This window comes from Leptonychotes weddellii, chromosome 1 (genome assembly GCF_054177405.1).
Source record: "Leptonychotes weddellii isolate Sample4059 chromosome 1, ASM5417740v2, whole genome shotgun sequence".
NCBI classification, from domain to species: domain Eukaryota; kingdom Metazoa; phylum Chordata; class Mammalia; order Carnivora; family Phocidae; genus Leptonychotes; species Leptonychotes weddellii.
The window spans coordinates 51,218,180-51,238,102 of record NC_138369.1 but is presented as its reverse complement, the minus strand read 5'-3'; the positions used below and the strand labels follow the sequence as shown (position 1 = coordinate 51,238,102).

Here is a 19,923-nt window from a genome sequence, read left to right as displayed (position 1 = left end):
TTTAGGCATGTGTGGAAAATCTTTTTTGCTAAGGAGATGTGACAAGTGTTATGTGGGACTTCTCATTGTATGAAATGATATTGCCTTCTTAATTAAGTCATTTTCTCATGGAGCTTTCTGTTTCTTGAAGCAAAATGCAACCTAAATGATGTCAGGAACTATTACTGAGACTCTCCTTATCCTGGGCTCCTGAAGATAAATGACATGCTCTTGTGGGGCACAGTCCAGGAAGTGACACCCTGCTGCCTCAGATCTCCTGGTCACAAAGGAAGAATGTCTTCCCCCACCTTAGCTGCACACCACCACCGCCCCCACCTCCTCAGCACCGTGGTCCACCATCTTGTCCTCTTTCTCCTCTCCCTGTCTCTCTCTGTCTTGCTTCCTCTGCACCCTCAAGCCTGGTCTAGTTTCAGCCCCTCTTCCAGGATGACCACAATCCCTGTGACCACCTGGGACCTGCACCTGTGAAGACCAGGCACTGGAGCACCATCTTTGATCCAGGATGATGCCGTTGCAACTTTCCCAGCCAGCACACAGATTCTCCTGAGCCTTGGCCATCCAACTCCTGAGCTGTGGCACCGGGTCTGCCTCTGATGACCTCAGCTGCAGCAGAGCTGCAGGGAAGAGCTTGGTCAGATCTCCCAGTCCCACTGTGGGTCAGCGCCAGCCCTGCCCTCAAAAGGCAAGACAGGGCCTCGGCCAAGACCCTTGTGTCTCCTCCTTCCTCACCCATTAGTTAACGTCCAGTATTTCCTGAAACTACTCTCACTCAGGCCACTGACAGTCTCCTATTTGACAAATCCAATGAACACTTTTCAATCTGTTAGTCATGCAAGAACATTTCTTCTTCTTCTTTTTTAACACCCTCCAAGATGCTCAAGCCAACCAAATCTTACCCTCGGCTTCAAGACCTTAGCATCCCACTTAACTCTGTAGTCAAATGTGGATGCCAAGTCCACCCTGTTTTCTCCCCAGATGCCAATGAAACCATCTGTCCATCTGAGCTGGCAGGAAAGCAGTCTGACGACCGTGACATAAAAAACATGCCAGGCCAGAGCACCCCAAGGGCAGGCGAGGGCAGTGGGGTAGGAGGGGTCCCCAAGAGGGAGGTGGCCTGGTGCTTCAGACTCACTGGCCAGGACTTGGCAGCTTCTTCTGATACACAGCAGATGGAGGTCCTGCAGACCACAGCCTGAAACTGGGGCGATGGCCTCTTGCAGCTTGTAAAGTGGAAACAGCACACACGGTCAGTCATGCCCGCTGAAGCTGACACACCATGAAGCAGATTAGACACAGTTCAGTCTCTTTCCAGATCCTGCAATGTCAGAAGCTGAAGGAAGAAACAAAAGGAAATCCAGATGCAAGGTGCCCAGGCGAGTAAGGCATCTTACGGCTAAGGTGTGGACCCAGTCCTGGCTGGGAGGTCAACTGAAATCCTCCCGTGTCTCCACCTGCTGCAGGTGTATTCCCTTCTGTGCCACAGTAAGCCTCCAGACTTGCAAGAGCTATCAGTGGATGTGCTGCATATTGTCTAGAGCTGTTGACTGTGGTGGGTGGCACCACGCCTAGGAAAGAGGTTCTAAAGTCAGCTTGAATTATTTGGGGCCAGGGTCAAACCACCCAAGGCAGACAACTGCAGGCAAGGCTGGGACAGGACGCTGCCTGGCTGAGCAAGCAGCCGAGTCCAGCCCCAGTCCCAGCCCCAGGCCCCAGGCCCTGGCCCTCCCCAGCCAGCTGAGCGCCGCCTCTTCCCAGGCCAGTGGGAAGAGGCACGTGGTGGCCCTTCATAGCCTGGGCTAGGGAGTCCGACTGCCTGGGTTTGAGTCCCAGTTCTGCCACTTAGAGGCTGTGTAGCCTTGGGCAAATGGCTTCTCTTCTCCCACCCTCAGCTTTCTCACAGAGATCATAGCAACCTGGCTAGGACGCCCTATATGCACACAGGACCAGGCCTGTAGATGGACCTTCTCAGTCAGACACAGCCTTCAGATCCTACTATAATATTGGCACACAAGTATTATTTGAGGCCCAACTAGGTGCCAGGTTCTGTGCTAACCACACAATATTCTCCCAGGTCATTATTATCATTCCCACTTTTTAGAGGAGGAAACTGAGGCCCAGAGCACTAAGTAACTTGCCCAAAGCCACAGAGTCAGTGAGCAACAGAGCCAGGATCTGGACCCCTCTTGGCCACCGTTCTCTCCTGCCTCTGTTTAATGGGTCCAGAAAACAGAAGCCCTCAAAGGCTTTCAAAGGGAGGGAATTTAATATAGGGAATTGATTACACACACGATGGAAGTAAATAGGTGCCAAAAAGGGAATGGTGAGGCCATCAGAAATTAGCAAGAGCGGACCCCAGGCTGAGGAGGGAGGTGGTGTTTTGGGGCCCAGGACCCAGGGCTCCCAACTAGGGCTAGAACCACAACAGGTCCACCTGAGGTAGCCACAGCCTGAGGAGTCACAGGAAGCAGAGGGAGGGGACAGATGCCCTGGCTCTCTCATATCTCCTGCCTTCCACTCTCCTCCCCACCAGACCTGCCCAGCCACCAGAGGCACAAAATGTCTGGGGACGGATCTAGAGGAGGCAGGCTGTAGCCTCACAGAAAGCCACACTGGCGAGTTTCAGGGATGCTTTCCAGGAACGCAACCCCTGACTTGAGTCTTGAGAAATGAGTAGGAATCTACCAGCATAATAAAGGACATCCCCCCAAAAGGGAAAGGTTAGGGGGGGGAAAAGCATAGAGTTGGTGATATGGGGACAACCTGAGACTTGGTGCCATGCAGAACAGACACAGGTGCTCGTCCTTCCAGTTTAAAGGTGCCACCTGCACCTTTAAACACCCTTCTTGGGTTGGGGGACTCCCCACTTTAGAAGCCCCCACCTCCCACCATAGAAGCTCTCTCTCCCAGCCTCCCTTTCAGCCAGAGTGAAGGCAGGGACCCTTAGGCTCCTGCCTATGAGACAGAAGGTGTTGGCAGGTGACCGAGGTTCTGACAGGCAGACTCCCATAGCCACACTCTGAATCACAGCCTTAGTGTCTCCACCAGGACACACCTGCAGCCAGCTTTGGGCTCCGCTGGCCACACCATCTCCCTGCCTGGTTCCCTGTCCCCTGCAGGCTCCAGGAGCCCCTCTTCTTCCCCTTCCTCCTTTAACCTGTTCTAGTTGATGTCTGATACCAAGAACCCTGACTGATACACTCTCTTGAGGAGGGAAGTAGGAAATCAGGAATACAATTTCTCCTTTAAGAAGATCCTCAGATTTTCCCCCAATATTTTATTATGAAAAATTTCAAACTTCAACATATAGAAATAATTGAAATTTGTAATGAACACTCACATACCCACCACTTAGATTCTACAACTAACCCATCTCTATCCATCTTTATCACCTATCCATCTATGTATGTTTCCATCAATGTGTCTAATTTTTTTAGATTAGCTTTTAATCTACAAATTGTGTCTATAGTTGGTTTTTTTAGGCTAAAATTATAAGTTAAAAAAGAAGACCACATTTTCTAAGGAGTTCTCTAATCTTCAAAATAACCGACAAGCCAAAGTGAAGACAGGAACACATACATTAGGTAGAGAATGTGTCTTTATTATGAGGTACACCTTTGGGCAGAGTCACGAAGCGGGAACGTGCTGGGCCCATTTTAGGAAGCACACCTTTGGACTTTTTGGGCTTTTGCAAAGTGTATGCATCACTGCTTTGGATAATTGCATAGAATTATGAAACAATGCCTGGTAAGAGCCAGTATGTGTCTGGTTACGAGCAAAGACAAAATTCCACTGCGGGTAAACCCTGTCTCTGGTGCTCCCTGGCTCTGCTGGGCAGGTTTCTTAATCTCACGGTGATACAATCTCCCCACTGACAGTGGGGGTGATAACAGGGGCCGATTTCACTGGCAGTCTGCATTAAATGGGCACAGAGAACAGTGCCAGGCACCCAGAAACACTCTGTAAAGGTTCACAGATAATTCACAATAGTTCATAAGTGTACCTGCTAATAACAATGAATTGATAGTATGCTCAGTAGCTTTTCCCTCTTTGGGGCACCTATTTTCGAGAGTCCTAAAAGTCTCATTAGAACTCCAAGTATTTGCAATAAACCATTTTGGAACTCTTCGCTTTCCTACCTCGGTCATTAATTAATAAAGTGCCTCTGGTGCTTGCTGATCTCTGACTCCAATCAATGCCTAGCTCCTTGTTCTGCGGCTGCAGAGACAGGCAGGGGCTAAAACATTTAGGCCTTTAAATGACAGTGGAAGGAGCCTCTATTCTGGGGCTCAAGGGAAACCACTTGTCTGTTCAGGTACAGCTAGCTGCTGTTTGCAGTCCCCTCCACATACATTTGGGCGCGCGCCAACACACTCATGCACAAATCACATATATGGCTTTTGACATAATAAAACTGTCCTTCCTCCCTTGTACAAAGCCAGCTGTAGATATTGCCAGTGGGATGCTGTCCTCCAGTGCTGATTCAGGGATCCCCACCTCTTCCATCGCAGAGAGCCCCTCCACATTCCCTGGCACTGGTCTCCTACCCACCACACCAGCCTTGGGCAGAGCGGGAGCTGCTGGGATTCTCACCGGCACTCACTTGCTTACAGACTGTTCCAGAGCACAGAGTATCGCTAGAAAGACAGAGCCCTGACTGTGCCCCAGCTCCAAGCAGGCTTTGTCCATCTGCAAATTCCCTAGATGCGTGGGACAATCTGGTGACCATGGTGGGAACCCCGGGAGGGGTTCTCCTGTTTTGGAGGAGCCAGGGACCTGAGCTGGGAAGGCAGAGGGCACAACCTACAGCCCATGGCCCCATCAGCTGATGGATTTGGGCTATCTAAACTGGATCCCTGCTCTTCATCACCCCGTCCCTCCCCTGTCTACTGATAGCCCTTGTCATTCTGTGTCTTTATTAGAATAGTCTCCTTCACTCTCTGCAGTAGTGATTCTCAAGCCTCAGCCAGCATTGTATTCACGAGGAGGGCTGGTTACCACCCAGTTTGCACGGCTCCGCCCCCCAGACTTTCTCCTTCAGGGCGGGCACAACTTTTGCTTTTCTAACGAGTTCCCGGCATTATCTGCTGCTGCCGGCCCCGGGACCGTACTTTTAAGAACGGCCCCTCTAGAAAGTGAGGTCGACTCGGCAGAAAGGACAGGTCTGTGTTTGCACCACATGCATCCCGAGGTGCACACTGAATAAATGAATCGGGAACGAAAGGAAAAGAGCAGGAGGCGTGCGGAATAAGGAATGACGGAGGAAGGAAACTCCTGTGCCCCAGACCCCATCCCAGACGCTGTCCAGGAGGCGCCCCGACCTCGGACGGCGGGTCTCCCGGCCTCTCCTCAGCGGCGGGACCCGCCCGCAGGCCCCACCCCCACGCAGCCGGGGCTCTTTGGCTTTGTGACGTCACCGCCCTGGCGGGCAGGGAGAATGGTTGCCTTGGCGACGTAAACGGAACGCCAGGGCGCTGGGAGCCGGGAACTGCGGTGCGGAGGCTTCGGAGGTAGCCTGGGCGCGCGGGGCCGCTGGGTGCGCGCGACGTCGGGTCGGGGGTGCGCGAGGCCTGGGGCGGGCTCCTCGGGCGCCCCTTGCAAGGCCCCTTTGCAAGGCTGCCCGCCCTTCCTTACTCATTGCTAGATTGGCTTTATCACGTACCTAACTACCTAGCCATCCCTCTATCCTTCCTTGCCTTGTGCACCCCTGCTGTATGGCCCACGGCGCATCCCCGCCGAGTTGGGGCGCTGGGAGACGGGGCGCTGCTAACTAGTGCCTCTTCAGGACCAGGATTCCTTTCCGCCTGGGTTGTAGCAGAATGCTGCTGGAAGGGCGCAGGCTTTGGAGTCAAGGAATCTTGGGCTGGAATCCCAGCTATGGCCCTTCCTTGCTGTATGACTTTGGACACCTCGCTTAATCTCTCCTTTACTTCCTCCTTTGCAAAATGAAAAATTCATTCAATGAATAGTTAAGAAGCTCCAAGGCTATGCCAGGCACCTTGATGAGCGCATTGGCTCCAAATGAGAAAATACCCTTGTTCTCTTGGAGCTTACATTCAAGGGGGTAATAGGCAATGCACCGATTTTTTTTTAAAGTGACAAATCAGATAGTGATAATTGCAGAGAAGAAAGTAAAGTGAGGTCCTATGGAGTTGGGGAGAAAGAAACCATTTTGGAATGGAGTGGTGAGAGAAGGTGTCTCTGAAGTGGGTGACCTGAGCTCAGAGCTGAAGGGAGAGAACCCTCCTCCCCAGCTGGGTGTGAGTGAACATTTTTTGGCTAAGGAGGTGGTATATGCAAAGGTTCTGAGGCAGACCAAGGTTGGCATGTTCTAGAAACAGGAAGATTAGGCAGGGCAGCTAGAACTAAGTCAAGGAGGGGAGAGAGGGTGAAGGAAGGGGGAGGCAGGGAGCTATGGGTGTTGGCCACATGGCAGGCCCTCAGTAAATGCCAAGTGTTCTCAGCCACCTGGGGGCAAGAGTTGCTGAGGGCCTGGGGATCATCTGGCTCAAGCACTGTGTCACTCCTCAGGTTGGAATCGCCTTTAGCCAAAATCAAGCTTTGCAACAAGCCTTTGTTCCTCTGCCCAGATGTCCAAGATTGTGTCTACTGTGGTCTCCAAGGGTATGACTTACAACAGTAAGTATGGGGCTGGTGTGGGCTCAGAGTCAAAGACAGCCTTGGGAGCCTGGGACAGTGACATCCAGACTTACTTGAGGGTTAAGGTGATTCCAAATCAGGCCATGAGGCAGAGGTCATAGGTATGCCAGGTTCTCTAGAAACTCCATGGTTTATTTCCTAGGGCCGCTGTAATAAAGTGCCACCATCCAGTTGTGGCTTTAACATCAAAAATTTATTGTCTCACAGTTCTGGAGAATGAAGTCCAAGATATAGGTGTCATTGACAGGGTTGGTTCCTTCTGAGGGCCGAGAGGAAGAGTCTGTTCCAGGCTCTCTCCTAGGAAGCTTCTGGTTGTTTGCTGGCAATCTTTGGTGTTCCTTGGACGGAACGTGTCATTGCTATCTCTGCCTTCATCATCATATGGCGTTCTGCCTGTGTGCGTGCCCGTTGTAAATTTCCCCTTTTAATTAGGGTCAGGAGTCATATAGGATTAGGCGCCCACACTACTCAAGCATGACCTCATCTAAGATACGGCGGCAATGACCCTGTTTCTTAACAGGGTCACCTTGTGAGGTGCTGGAAGTTAGGCTTTCAAGTCTTCAAAAATGTTAATTGGGTGGGAGGCGGGGGACACAATTCACCATATAACGTTGTGGAAGGCACCACAGTGTAAGTGGGTCTCTCTCAGCCTCTCTGCAGCTAAGGTCACTGGGCTGAGCCCAGAGGAAGTGGCAGCTGGCCCCAGGCCCTCGTGGGAGACGTCCTGCCTCCTCCGAAGTGCCACGTCTGCAGCCAGGTGGCCCCGCCGGAGCAGGGAGGGAAGCTGCTGGCGCCCCTCTGGCGGCTGTGGGGGCTGAGGCGGGCAGGCTGGGCAGTACTGCCTGCTGGTGCCTCGGTGCTCCTTACCGCTGTCAGCTTTCAATTTAATTTGGTTTTGAAGAGGTAAAGGATTCCCATGGTTCAACATTCAAAAAGTATTCCAAGCCCCCTCTTCTGAAAGGCCCCGCCTGTCCCCAAATACCCAGTATCCCCTCCTCCGAGATGGCCAGTGGCACGAGTCTCTCACCTCCTGCTCCACGCGCTCCACGCACATGCTCTGTGCACACAGGCAAATGTGGATATGGCTTGTACAGTTTGTTTTTTTCTCACACAAACGGTCACACAAGAAACAGGCTTCCTGCACCTCCCTTTTTCCACTAACCTCGACATTGTGGAGACTCTTCCTTATCAATACATCACAAGTTCCCTTAGACTTTTAGTGTTGTGAGCAGAACAGTGATCCCACAGTGTGAATGTAGTATAGTTTACTTAATCCATGTGAGTGGGCACTGAGCTGGTTTCAAACACGTGCTGCTCTCAACACTTGTCCCCACTGTTGCAATTGTGCACTCACTCACTCTGCTCCAGAGCAAACTGAAAAATGAAGAAAGTCTGAAATGGAGTTACAAAAAAAAAAAAAAATAGCTTTGAAATGTTTGCAGATAACAAATTAACTTTAGACACACACACATAAACAAAACAATGCAACTGGCACAAGATGGTTGAAGGCTTTATAAACTATACTGATTCATCCTGTGGTACAAGGAGGATAGTTAATGGGGGGGTATCCTGTGACACTCGAGATTGGGTATATCACTTCCCTTGGCGGTGACATGCAAACAAGAGGCCCCCCTAAGCTGATCTCCATGGTCTGGGTTGAGGGTTCTGTGCCTTTGGGAGGCAGGCAAGTGAAGTCAGCCTGGATGGGGGCACATTGGCCAGAGGCTCAGGCCAGGAGAACAGTTGAGCCTGACATCCTGGGTTCAGCTGCAGGAGCTGGGGACTAAGGTAGGGGCCAGAAAGACTCTGAGGGAGAGGGGCCTCCTGGGGGAGAAGGGCCTGGGGACACAGCTCTGAGCCTGGGCCAGGTACAGATAGGGTTTCTGGAGCCCAGCCGAGAATGCCCCAGCTGAGGGCGGGAACGCCGGGGTCAGACATGCATGGTGGAGTACAGCACTTCTCTGGGCCTCAGCTGCCTCATCTGTGGAATGGGAGCAATCCCGATTCCCTGAGGCTACTGTGAGCTGTAAGGGGAGATACATGTCAAGGGCTCAGCTCTTTGATACTGCTATTATTAGTGTCTCCACTCACTATTACGACACCCACCACCCCACCTTTAGGGTTTTGGCTAGTCTCCCAGTGTGTGAAGTCCGATTCGGAAGAAGATACTCGGGGACCGCAAGTGGAGGGGCCGTTAAGGGGTCTGGGCAAAGACTTAGCTGGAATTTGACATCGGAAAAGTGAGCTCTGGGTTTGGTCTTCATTCACAAATCCTTATTAAGTGCCAGCTGGATGTGGCACTTGTGTTCTAAGCACTGGGGATTCAGGGGCAAATAAAACCCTCCCCCTCGTGGGACTTACATTGTGACGAGGGAGGCAGGCATTGCAAAGCAAACAGCCAGTCTATATGTACAACAGCCAAGAAGCAGTAGAAAGGAAACCTACTGGAAGCTTTGGGCAGGGGGCAGGGTTTACTTTAAATGGGAGAGGTAGTCAGGGAAGGCCTCTCAGAGGAGGTGACATTTGATGCCTATCCATAACAATCCTGAAGGATGAAAGAGGGAGAAGGGCACTCTAGGCAGTGGGGAAGGGCCAGCAAAGGCGGAGGCTGGTACGAGCTCGCAGCGCTAGAGCAAGAGCAGAAGGCCAGTCTGAAAACACTCGGGTAGGGCCTTATGGACCATGGGGAGGACTATTCAGTTCTGTTAAGATGTTGAGAGGGGTTGAAGCAGGGAGGTTGCAGTTTCTGGGTTTGATGACTTTTATGAGTAGAGATGCCAATGTCTGTGACACGGCAGAGGGGCTGGTTCCACAGAGCCTCCCTGGAGACCTGGGCAAGGCCTCACCCCTGGTGCAGAGGGTGGAGGACACTTGATAGAGACCTTGGCAAGAGGAGCCAGTGAAAGCCCAGACTAAACCCAAGACTTCCCAGTCAGGGCTTGTGGGGCGGGGTTTGCTGGAACAGAACGTGCAGACAGTTGGAGAGAAAAGCAATAAACAGCTCCCCTCTCAGGGCTGCTCCAAACCTGCCACTCAGCTGCCCATGTTCCTTGGCCAGGCCAGGGACACTCCCCTCAGTGTCTTGGCACTGCTGTCCCTCTGCCCAGAATGCACTCCCCCTAGATCTCCCTGTGGCTCCCTCCTCCACCTCCTCTAGGATTTATTCAAATGTCACCCTCTGCTTTATTTTTCTTGATATCGCTTTCTCCCTCCCACCTGCGCCACCGTTTCTTCCTTGTTTCTCTCTCCCAGTAGAATGTAAGCTCCAGCCAGGAGGGGGTGTTTGTCTGTCTTGCGTGCTGCTGTCTCCCCAGAGCCTGGCATGTAACAGGTCCTCAGTAAAATTCTGTCAGCCTGAAAGCTTTCCCCTGAAGGTCAGGAATAAGGCCGGGATGTCTGTTTTCACTGCTATTTAACACTGTGTGCTGGAAGTTCTAGCCAGAGCATTTATTTATTTATTTATTTATTTAAGATTTTATTTTTAAGTAATCTCTATATCCACCATGGGGCTCAAACTTACAATTCCAAGATCAAGAGTCACACGCTCTACTGACTGAGCCAGCCATGTATCCCTGGCCAGAGCATTTAGACAAGAAAAAGAATGAAAAGATATCCAAATTGGAAAGGAAGAAGTGAAACTATCTTATTCATGGATGACACGATCCTATATAGAAATAATCCCCTAGAACCCACAAGAAAGTCACTAGTGCTAATAAATGAATTCAGCCAGGTTGCAGGGTGCAAGATCAAAACATCAGTATTGGTTGTGTTCCTACACACCAGCACTGTGCAATCCAATGGGGAAATTAAGAAAGCAACTCCATTTACAATGACATCTAAAAGAAGAAAATACGCACATATGAGGTGGCATCGTGGGAGATGTTAGAGTAGGAAGCTCCGGGAATCAGGCTCCCCACCTAACAACTGCAGAGCTCGCAGGAGCTCTCAGACTCCAAAATGGGAACTCTGGAGCTAGATGAACACATGCAGTTTCCAGGGCAGAGCTTGAGGGAGAGGCTGGGAAATGTCGGTGAAGTGTGGCATTTTGTGGAGCGGCCTCCAGGCCGGCAACAAAGGGGCAGGCAGCCCACATTCCTGGCGTGGCTTGCTGGTGCCACAGTGCCCCATATCTGCCTTTTCCTCCCCAAACCCAGCTGGGTGCTTCGTTGCTGAGAAGCCAGTACTGAGGGTGGCGGTGCTTCCAACCCCGGGAGGTGGGGTGACTGCCCAGCCAGCTCTGTCAATAGGGATTTAAAGAGACAGGACCTTCCCTCTCAGCCTTTCCAGACCCAGACACTGAAGGAAATCTTTGACAAAAGATTAATACCCAGAATGTAAAGAGAATTCCTAAAACTCAACAACAAAAATGACCAACCCCACTTAAAAACGGGCAAAGGAATTGATAGACATTTCTCCAAAGAAGATCTTCCAAAGAGCCAGTAAGTACATGACATGATGTTCACATTATCATCAGTCATTAGGAAAATGAGATATCACATCACACTAGTAGGATAGCTATTAAAAAAAATCCAAAGTAACAAGTGCTGGCAAGGCTGTAGAGAAACGGACCCGTGTGCCCTGCTGGTGAGAATGTAAATAGGTACACAGCTGCGGAAAATGGTAGGGTGGTCCCTCAGAAAAGTATGCATAGAATGATATGTTCCAGCAATTCCATGTCTGGGTACACACACAAAATTACTGGAAGCCCAACACTCTGTCTTATTTGTGTTTGTCACCTGTCTAGAATGTAGGCTCTGAGGAGGCTTGCCTGCACCAACCGCAGCACCTCGCAGTTAGAATGCCAACAAACACTGGCCAGCAGACACTGAGTGAGCGACGGTCTCACCCTGTCCTCCCCCCGCCCCACTCCCGCCAGCTCTCAGAGACCACCCAAGAGTCCCCAGCACCAGCCCAGACACTGCTCTAAAGCCCGCCCTCAGGGACCCAGCTGCCTTTTTGATAATCATCGTGGATCTGGTGCTGGGAGCTGGGGATGGACAGGCATGGTTCCTGTTGTTTTTAAAATGTAGATTTCACTTTTTTCTAGATAGTTCTCCTGAGGCAAGGGAAACAAAAGCAAAAAACTATTAGGACTACATCAAAATAAAAAGCTTCTGCACAGCCAAGGAAACAATCAACAAAACTAAAGGCAACCTACGGAATGGGAGAAGCTATTTGCAAATGACATATCCAATAAGGGGTTCGTATCCACAATATATAAAGAACTTGTAAAACTCAACACACCCAAAAACCAAATAATCCAATTTAAAAATGGGCAGAAGACATGAACAGACCCTTCTCCAAAAAAGATGTACAGATGGCCAACAGACACATGAAAAGATACTCATCATCACTCATCGTCAGGGAAATGCAAATCAACAATACAATGGGATATCATTTCACACCTGTCAGAATGGCTAAAATCGGCAAGAAACAACAGGTGTTGGTGAGGATGTAGAGAAAAAGAAACACTTGTGCTCTGTTGGTGGGAATGCAAACTGGAGCAACCACTGTGGAAAACAGGATGGAGTTTCCTCAAAAAGTTTAAAATAGAATTACCCTATGAACCAGCAATTGCACTACTAGGAATTTATCCAAAGAATACAAAAATACTAATTCAAAGGGATGCATGCACCCTGAAGTTTATAGCAGCATTATCTACAATAGCCAAGATAAGGAAGCAGCCCTTGTGTCCATCAACTGATGAATGGGTAAAAAAGACGTGGTGTATATACAATGGAATATTACTCAGCCATAAAAAAGAATGAAATCTTGCCATTTGCAACAATATGGATGGAGCTAGAGTGCATCATGCAAAGCAAAATATGTCAGTCGGAGAAAGACAAATACCATAGGATTTCACTCATATGTGGAATTTAAGAAACAAAACAAACAAGCAAAGGGGGGAAAAAGAGAGAGAGAAAGACAAAGCAAGAAGTCAATTCTTAACTATAGAGAACACACTGATAGTTACCAGACAGGAGGTGGGTGGGGGATGGGTGACACAGGTGATGGGAATAAAGGAGGGCACTTGTCATCACGAGCATGGGGTGATGTGTGCAAGTGTTGAATCACTGTATTGTTCACCTGAAACTAATATAACACTGTATGTTAACTAAAAAAAAAAAAGCAATCATGAATACATCACGTAGATAGATCAATGTAACGAGAAAGAACTATTGAAATGTAAAGGCATAATATAGATGTTAAAATTGACATACAAATAAAAAAAAAATAAGTAAAATGTAGGTTTCATTACTACTCAGGTATGGCAAGATCCGCAGACAAGGGGATGGCTGCCATTGGAAAGGTAGTTTGTGATCTTCCCAGATCCCTAGAAACAGGAGGCAGGGCCACACAGGGAAGGACTGGGCTGGGTCAGAGGCAGAGGGAGTGGGGGAACTGTGAGCAGGAGCCTTTGTTGTGACTTCCATGGGAAGGAGCGGGTGACACAGGGTGTGCGGGCTTAGGGTTGACTGATTTGAGTATGTCAGGACTCTGTGGCATGGGGCTGTCCTGAGTTGTCTGGGACCTGGCCCTGGGCGATTGGAGAAGGGACCAGTGGCCCTGGGTATGAGAGCCTGACAGTGGAGATGGGAGCTGGGCATGTGGGCTCTGGATTAGTGGGTTTGCATTTGTAAAGCATGCTCTCGGGAACCTCCTTTACTTTCTCTAGGGATTGGCCAACCCCAGGGTGGAGAGGTAGGGATGGTCCCTATGGGATCAGTAAGACCCAGATGCTAGAGCATCGGGTACAGAAAGTACAAGACAGCATTAATGCACCGGTCCTGGAGCAGTTTCCCATCTTGTGAAGGAAGGTGACCCCTACATAATAGCAGATGTGACACGTGCTAGAGAGGGGAGGGCCATCTCTGGGAGAACATGAGGTGGGCCCCTCTGTCCTGGATGAGGGGGTCAGGAGGCCTTCCAGGGTCAACAACAGACGAGGGAGATGTTGGCTGAGGGGGCTTGGACCCCGGTGGGGTGAAAAAAGCAAAGGGGATAGCACGTGGTATTGCCTGTGGGAGGGTCCATGACAGTCTTCGAGTGGCCAGAGGGTAGTGAGGGGGGTGAGGCTGGTAGCAAGATGAGAAGCTGCAGACGTCGCTGTGTGAGATCATGCAGGGTCTCCCAAACCCTGTGGATTGGGGTCCTGGACCTACCGAACCTGGGATGCCCCTGAAAATGCGCTGGATCTCTACTGCTGGGTAGCAAATTACCCCAAAACTTAGTGGCTTCAAACAATAGTAAACATGTATTAGTTCAGTTTCTTTGGGTCAGGAGCTCATGAGGGGCTTGGCTTGGGGATTCTGGCCCAGGGGATCTCCTCCACAAGTCATCTGAAGGCTTGACCAGGGCTGGAGGATCAGCTCCAAGCAGGCTCAGTCATATGGCTATGGGCTGGGGCTGACCTCCTCCAGAGCAGGTGATCCCAGAGAGGCTAGGCAGGGCCCAAATGTCCTCTCTGCCCTCGCTTCAGAAGTCACACACTGTCCCTTCCACAGCTGGCCACACAAACCAACCAGAGTCCAGTGCTGGAGGGGGTACTAAAGGGTGTGCGTGCCTAGAGCCCGGTGACACTGGGGGCTGCTTTAGGGGCTGGCTGCCGCAAAGGATGTAAACACATGATTGGTTTTGTGAATTGTGTTTTAAAATGGTCTGCCCGGGGGCATCTGGGTGGCCCAGTTGGTAAAGTTTCCAACTCTTAATTTTGGCTCAGGTCCTGATCTCAGGGTTGTGAGATCGAACCCTGCCTCGGGCTCCGTGCCGGGCATGGCGTCTGCTTGGGATTCTCTCTCTTCTTCAGCTCCTCCCCTCTCTCTCTTTCTCTCTCTCTCAAAAAAAAAAAAAAAGGCCTGCCAGGCTGTTCAGTGTGGTCAAGACTCCTCATACAGCTTCCTCTTTGGGTTCTGGACTGTGTCTCTGCTTTACCCTCTGTTAACCTTCTGTGTCCTGCTGGGATTCCAGTGGTGGCCCTTCCCCAGCTGCATGGTCTCTTCTGCCTGTGCAACGCCCCCCATTCACAGCCAGCCCTTGAGAGCTGCCCAAACCTACCATGTCCACTTGCCTCCCCTCCCTAACCCTGTGGGATCTTGGCTTCTGCCCCGTCACCCCACGCTGCCAATCTCACTCTGGGGCCGTGGCTAAGGCCTCTCCCAGGGCACCTCCCTCAGACACTCCCTCCTTCTCCCGCCCTCTTCCCAGGGCTCTGGTCTTCTCTGGCCTGTCCCTCTGCTCTGCAGGCCTCCTTGCCAAGCTCCTCTACTGTCGGGGTTCCTAGGCCGTCCTCTGTCTCGACTATGAGCACAGCCTCAGTTTCCATCTATTCGCCAGGGACACATTTCCGTCCTCTAGGCTCCTGGTCCCCAGACCTCCATCAGGAGTGGCCCCTTCAGAGTCCCAGTTTGGCGGTTCCCACGGGTGCCTGAACCCAGCACCTCTGCCTGAGCTCCAGGCCTCTGGCTCCCCCCAGCCCCCTCCTGCCCTTCTCTGCAACCTCAGCAAGCAGCACCTGATGCGAAGGTGTTTATACCTAAGGGACACAGTTATCCCTGGTGCTCCCTTCTCTCCTGAGCCCACATCCAGTCAGGCAGCAAGCCCCAAGGGCTCTCCTGAAAAACACTGCATCCACACCTCCTCCCACCCTGTACTCACACCGTCATCGAAGCCACCAGCCCTCTTCCGTGGAGGAGCGGGAGGGGACTGGCAGCGGGGAGGACAGGCTTGCCAGTGTGCTGGGGAGGCGCTGAGTGAGTCCCAGAGTGAAGGAGGGAGATGGCGGGAACTGGGGTCCATGGTGGTGGCCCATTCCTCTTGTACCTGGAGTGCAGAGAAGGTGGCTCAGGGTAGTAGATGGGGAGAGACCCCTGGCTGCTGGAGCGGAGCAGGTCAGCCGATGGCTTCCCCAGGGAGCTGGCCTCTCCTCTCCCTGCCTCACTGCTGGGGTGCTGCCGGAAGCAGGAGGATATTCTGATGGGCCAGAGCCCACACCCAGGCTTCCATTGTTGGGGGACAGGGTGCTCAAATTTTATCACTTTTTATGAGGACATTTTGCACCCAGTTCACCTCCCCTTGTTTGTCCTGGAGAATTTTTCTAAAAGTAGGCTTACATTTTTAAAACTTTTTAATTTGGGGCACCTGGGTGGCTCAGTCGGTTGAGCATCTGCCTTCGGCTTAGGTCATGATCCCAGGGTCCTGGGATGGAGCCCCGTGGTCGGGCTCCCTGCTCAGCGAGGAGCCTGCTTCTCCCTCTGCTGCTCTCTCTTTCTGTCATATAAATAAAATCTATAAAATTTTTAATTTAAAAATTTAATTCTGTTAAAGTACTAGAAGGAAACAGGAATTTTTTAAATGTATTTAACCTTCAGATGCAGAATTCCTTTCTAAGCAGACACAGAACACCGAAGCATTTCACTAAGCAAATACGAAAATGTCCTGTAAGGAAAATACATGATAGACAATCCAAAGGAAATTGTCATATCAGCTGAAGCAAAAATATCTTCAGCAGCTCTGACAAACAAATGAGCTAGTGTCCTCTAATAGATAAAGATGGTCAAGATCATTTAAAAACTATAACACCCCAATAGAAAAATGGGCAAAGGATACTAACAGAGAGAAGCAAGTGGATGATTAACACCTGAAAAGACACACAGTAGTTTCTGTAATTAAGAAGTGCAAATTAAAACTGAGATGCATTTATCACCTGTCAGACTGACAAAATTCCAGGTGTGTGAGACACAGTCCAGCTCAACTTGGTACTAGAGAGTAACCATTGCATAAGCTTGAAAATTGCATAAGACTGGAAATTTGGGCCCACGGCCCACCAGGGGACCTGGCTAAGGAGCAATGAGATTTGGATATGAGCAGATATGTTCTTTTTTTTAACTTTTTAAAAATTGTGGTCAACTATCTGTACATAACAGAATTTACTCTTTTGAGCATTTTTAAGTAGACAGTTCAGTTGTAAGTACATTCACATTAGTGTGCAACCATCCCCCATCTGTCTCCAGAACTTTTTTGCCTTGCAAAACTGAATCCCCGTTAAACACTAACTCCCCATCTCCCCTTCCGCAGCCCCTGGCACCCACCATCCTACTTTCTATGTGTAGGAATTTGACGACTCTAAGGACCTCACAGAAGTTGTCCTTGTGTGATCGGCTTCTTTCACTGAGCACAGTGTCCTCAGGGTTCATCCATATTGTAGCATGAAAGCAGATGCATTGTTCAGTAAAAAAGTAAGGGGCATCTAAGAATGTGTAGGCATGGGATGCCTGGGTGGCTCAGCCTGGGATGGAGTCCTGCATCAGGCTCCTTGCTCAGCGGGGAGCCTGCTTCTCCCTCTGCCTGCCACTCCCCCTGCTTGTGCTCTCTCACTCTCTCCTTCAAATAAATAAATAAAATCTTTAAAAAAAAAACAAAACGTGTATGCATAAAATACCTCTAGTTAGGTGAACAAAGATCCATTTGGTAGTGAGGGCTTCAGGTGAGGATTGTTCATCATATCAGCATGTCATATCAGTGTTCATCATAACACATCAAACAACATTGTTAAAAATGCCTGCTATGTATGTGCATTGCTTTTTCAATTAAGAAAAAACTGGGGGCGACTGGGTGGCTCAGTCATTAGGCGTCTGTCTTCAGCTCAGGTCATGATCCCAGCGTCCTGAGATCAAGCCCCGCATCGGGCTCCCTGCTCAGCAGGAAGCCTGCTTCTCCCTCTCCCACTCCCCCTGCTTGTGTTCCCTCTCTCGCTGTGTCTCTTTCTGTCAAATAAATAAATAAAATCTTGGGCGCCTGGGTGGCTCAGTTGGTTAAGCGACTGCCTTCAGCTCAGGTCATGATCCTGGAGTCCCGGGATCGAGTCCCGCATCGGGCTCCCTGCTCAGCAGGGAGTCTGCTTCTCCCTCTGACCCTCCCCCCTCTCATGCTCTCTCTATCTCATTCTCTCTCTCAAATAAATAAATAAAATCTTTAAAAAAAAATTAAATAAAATAAATAAATAAAATCTTTAAAAAAAAGAAAAAAGCTGAATTTTATTAGAGTTTGGGTTTGTTTGGTTTGGGTTTTGGTCTATTTAAATAATAGTGGTATCTTCTGATTTTTATGATATGGTTGGTTAAATGTTGCTACCTGGAAATTGAACCCCAGAGTTACTAAGTTAGAAAATACGGACTGAACAGCTTGTGCTCCTGCACTCTCCGCAGGCCTCACCGCTCCCTACCGACTCCCCTCTCCTTACATTACATATGCGGCTTGACCTGCAGGCATCAGAGTTTTCGGCCCCATGCTCTTGACCTTCCTGCCAGTGCCACAGGAGAGCTCTCCTCCTCATTCTCTCCACACCTCATCACCCAGCTGCTCAGGGTCTGCCCCTCAGTATCACGTCCCCCATCTTGTGAGCCCTGCCTTCCCCTCATCATCCCAGGTCTCCTCCTCCAAGCTGGTCCAAAAGGACTGGCTACTTGAGCTCCCCACCAAAGCGCACCCCCAGGCTCTCCAGCAGTCCCTACCCCTCTGCCCGTGGCTGGCTGCCCTCCCCGACTGGCATAGACTGGAATCTCCAAGCTACAGATGATTTCTGAGCTGGAGTAGGATTCCAATGCCCCCCTTCCCTGTGGGTATCCATGGAAGGGAGGACACCAAGGAAATGGGTGTCTCTGAATCTTCTGTTGAAGTCCTGAGGGAAACCCTGGAAGGCTCACAGCAAAAGTGTGGGCAGAGCCATGAGGCAGCAGGTTTGGGTCTGTGACTTCCCCATAAAATGGTCCTGCACTCCTCTTAAGGAGCAAATGGAAGGACGCCAAAGGGAAGGCACAAAATATGTTCTGTGTGCCAGGTACATGTACACATGGGCCCTTTTCTTGCACAGTTATCACAACTCGCCAGCAAAGTCAGCATGATCAACTCAGATGTGGAAAGAGAAGCTCAGAGAAGCTGAGCGACTTGCCAGGGCCACTCAGCAGGCAGGTGAGGATGCTGGCACCAGAGCCTCTCCCCAGCCTCACACTGTGTTCACAGCTTTGCTTTTGTCTCTCCCCAGAGAACAGGCTGGAGTCCCCGGACAACAGTTCTTCTTCAATCATTGAAGAAAAAAAGGAGAAACATGGGAAAAAAGGTAAACGTAGCCCTCATGGTGGGAGTCAAACATCTCCCCTCGTCAACGTAGTCTCTAGTGTCAGTGGCAAAGGGAAATGCATTACTGAGACCTGAAATAATAGTAACATGAACAAAGTAGGATTTGTTTTTCCTCAAGTAATGGGAAATATGGGAGGCAGTCCAGAACTCCATGAGGCTCCACAAACAGCAGTTCTAAGAAATCACTCAGGTGACTGGTTTCCAAGTCTTTCTGCTCCACCAGTTTTAGCCTTAGGGTTTTCAACTGCAAAGTTAGCATGTGGTCACAAAATGGCTGCTGTAGCTCCAGCCATCACATCGGAGTTCAGACAAGGAGAAGGGGTAAAGGGAAGAGCAAAACTGCCCACCAGTCAACTCAGCCCTCCCTGGAAAAAGAGCCTTCCCAGAAGCCCCACCCAGCAATTTCTGCCTACATTCCATAGTCTAGAAATTTGTCATGTGGCCATCAGTATCTGTAAGGGAGGCTGAGAAGTATAACTGTTCAACGAGGCACATGGCTGCCACCTGTTAAGAAGAGGAAGGGTAGGCAGCCAGCTGCTCATACTGCTTCCTCTGAGCCCCTGCACTCCCGCTCTGCCCCCCAGGCTTGCTAGCCAGTCTGATCCTTCTCCAGAGGGGCACAGATGTGAGCATGTTCCCTGAGCCTATCTCTCCCAGGCTGAGCCACCTCCCGTCAAGCCTCCCCCCCTTGTGTTCCCTCTTGCTTTTAATTATGACAATACAAACCTGCCCAGAAGTAGAGACTAAAATGCAGTGAACGCAGGTGCCCATCACCAGACTGGACAGTAGAGATTTGGCCACATTTGTTGCATCTATCCTTTTGCTTTTTTTTTCTTTTTTTGTCTTTGCCAGAATATTTTTTTTATTTTAATTTTTTAATTTTAATTCCAGTGTAGTTAACATACAGTGTTATATTAGTTTCAGGTGTACAATATAGTGAGTCAGCACTTCCATACATCACCCTGTGCTCATCATAAGTGCCCTCCTTAATCCCCATCACCTATTTCACCCATTCCCCCACCCCTCCACTCTGTCCATCAGTGTGTTCTCTGTAGTTAAGAACTTGTTTCTTAGTTTGCCTTTTTCTCCCCCTTTGTTCATCTGTTTTATTTCTTCAATTCCACATATGAG

The 19,923-nt window shown here is 50.1% G+C and overlaps 1 protein-coding gene across 1 annotated transcript in view; it reads left to right on the top strand.

Moving 5' to 3' along the window:
* The first annotated feature begins 4,838 nt into the window (after positions 1–4,838).
* The window catches only part of CFAP100 (cilia and flagella associated protein 100), a 51,667-nt gene continuing 36,582 nt past the window's right edge, over positions 4,839–19,923 (top strand). The window contains exons 1-3 of the mRNA XM_081823187.1: positions 4,839–5,507; positions 6,529–6,636; positions 18,698–18,772. Of these exons, the coding sequence (XP_081679313.1) occupies positions 6,588–6,636; positions 18,698–18,772 (124 nt within the window). The 5' untranslated portion in view covers positions 4,839–5,507; positions 6,529–6,587. The remainder of the gene's footprint in view (positions 5,508–6,528; positions 6,637–18,697; positions 18,773–19,923) is intronic.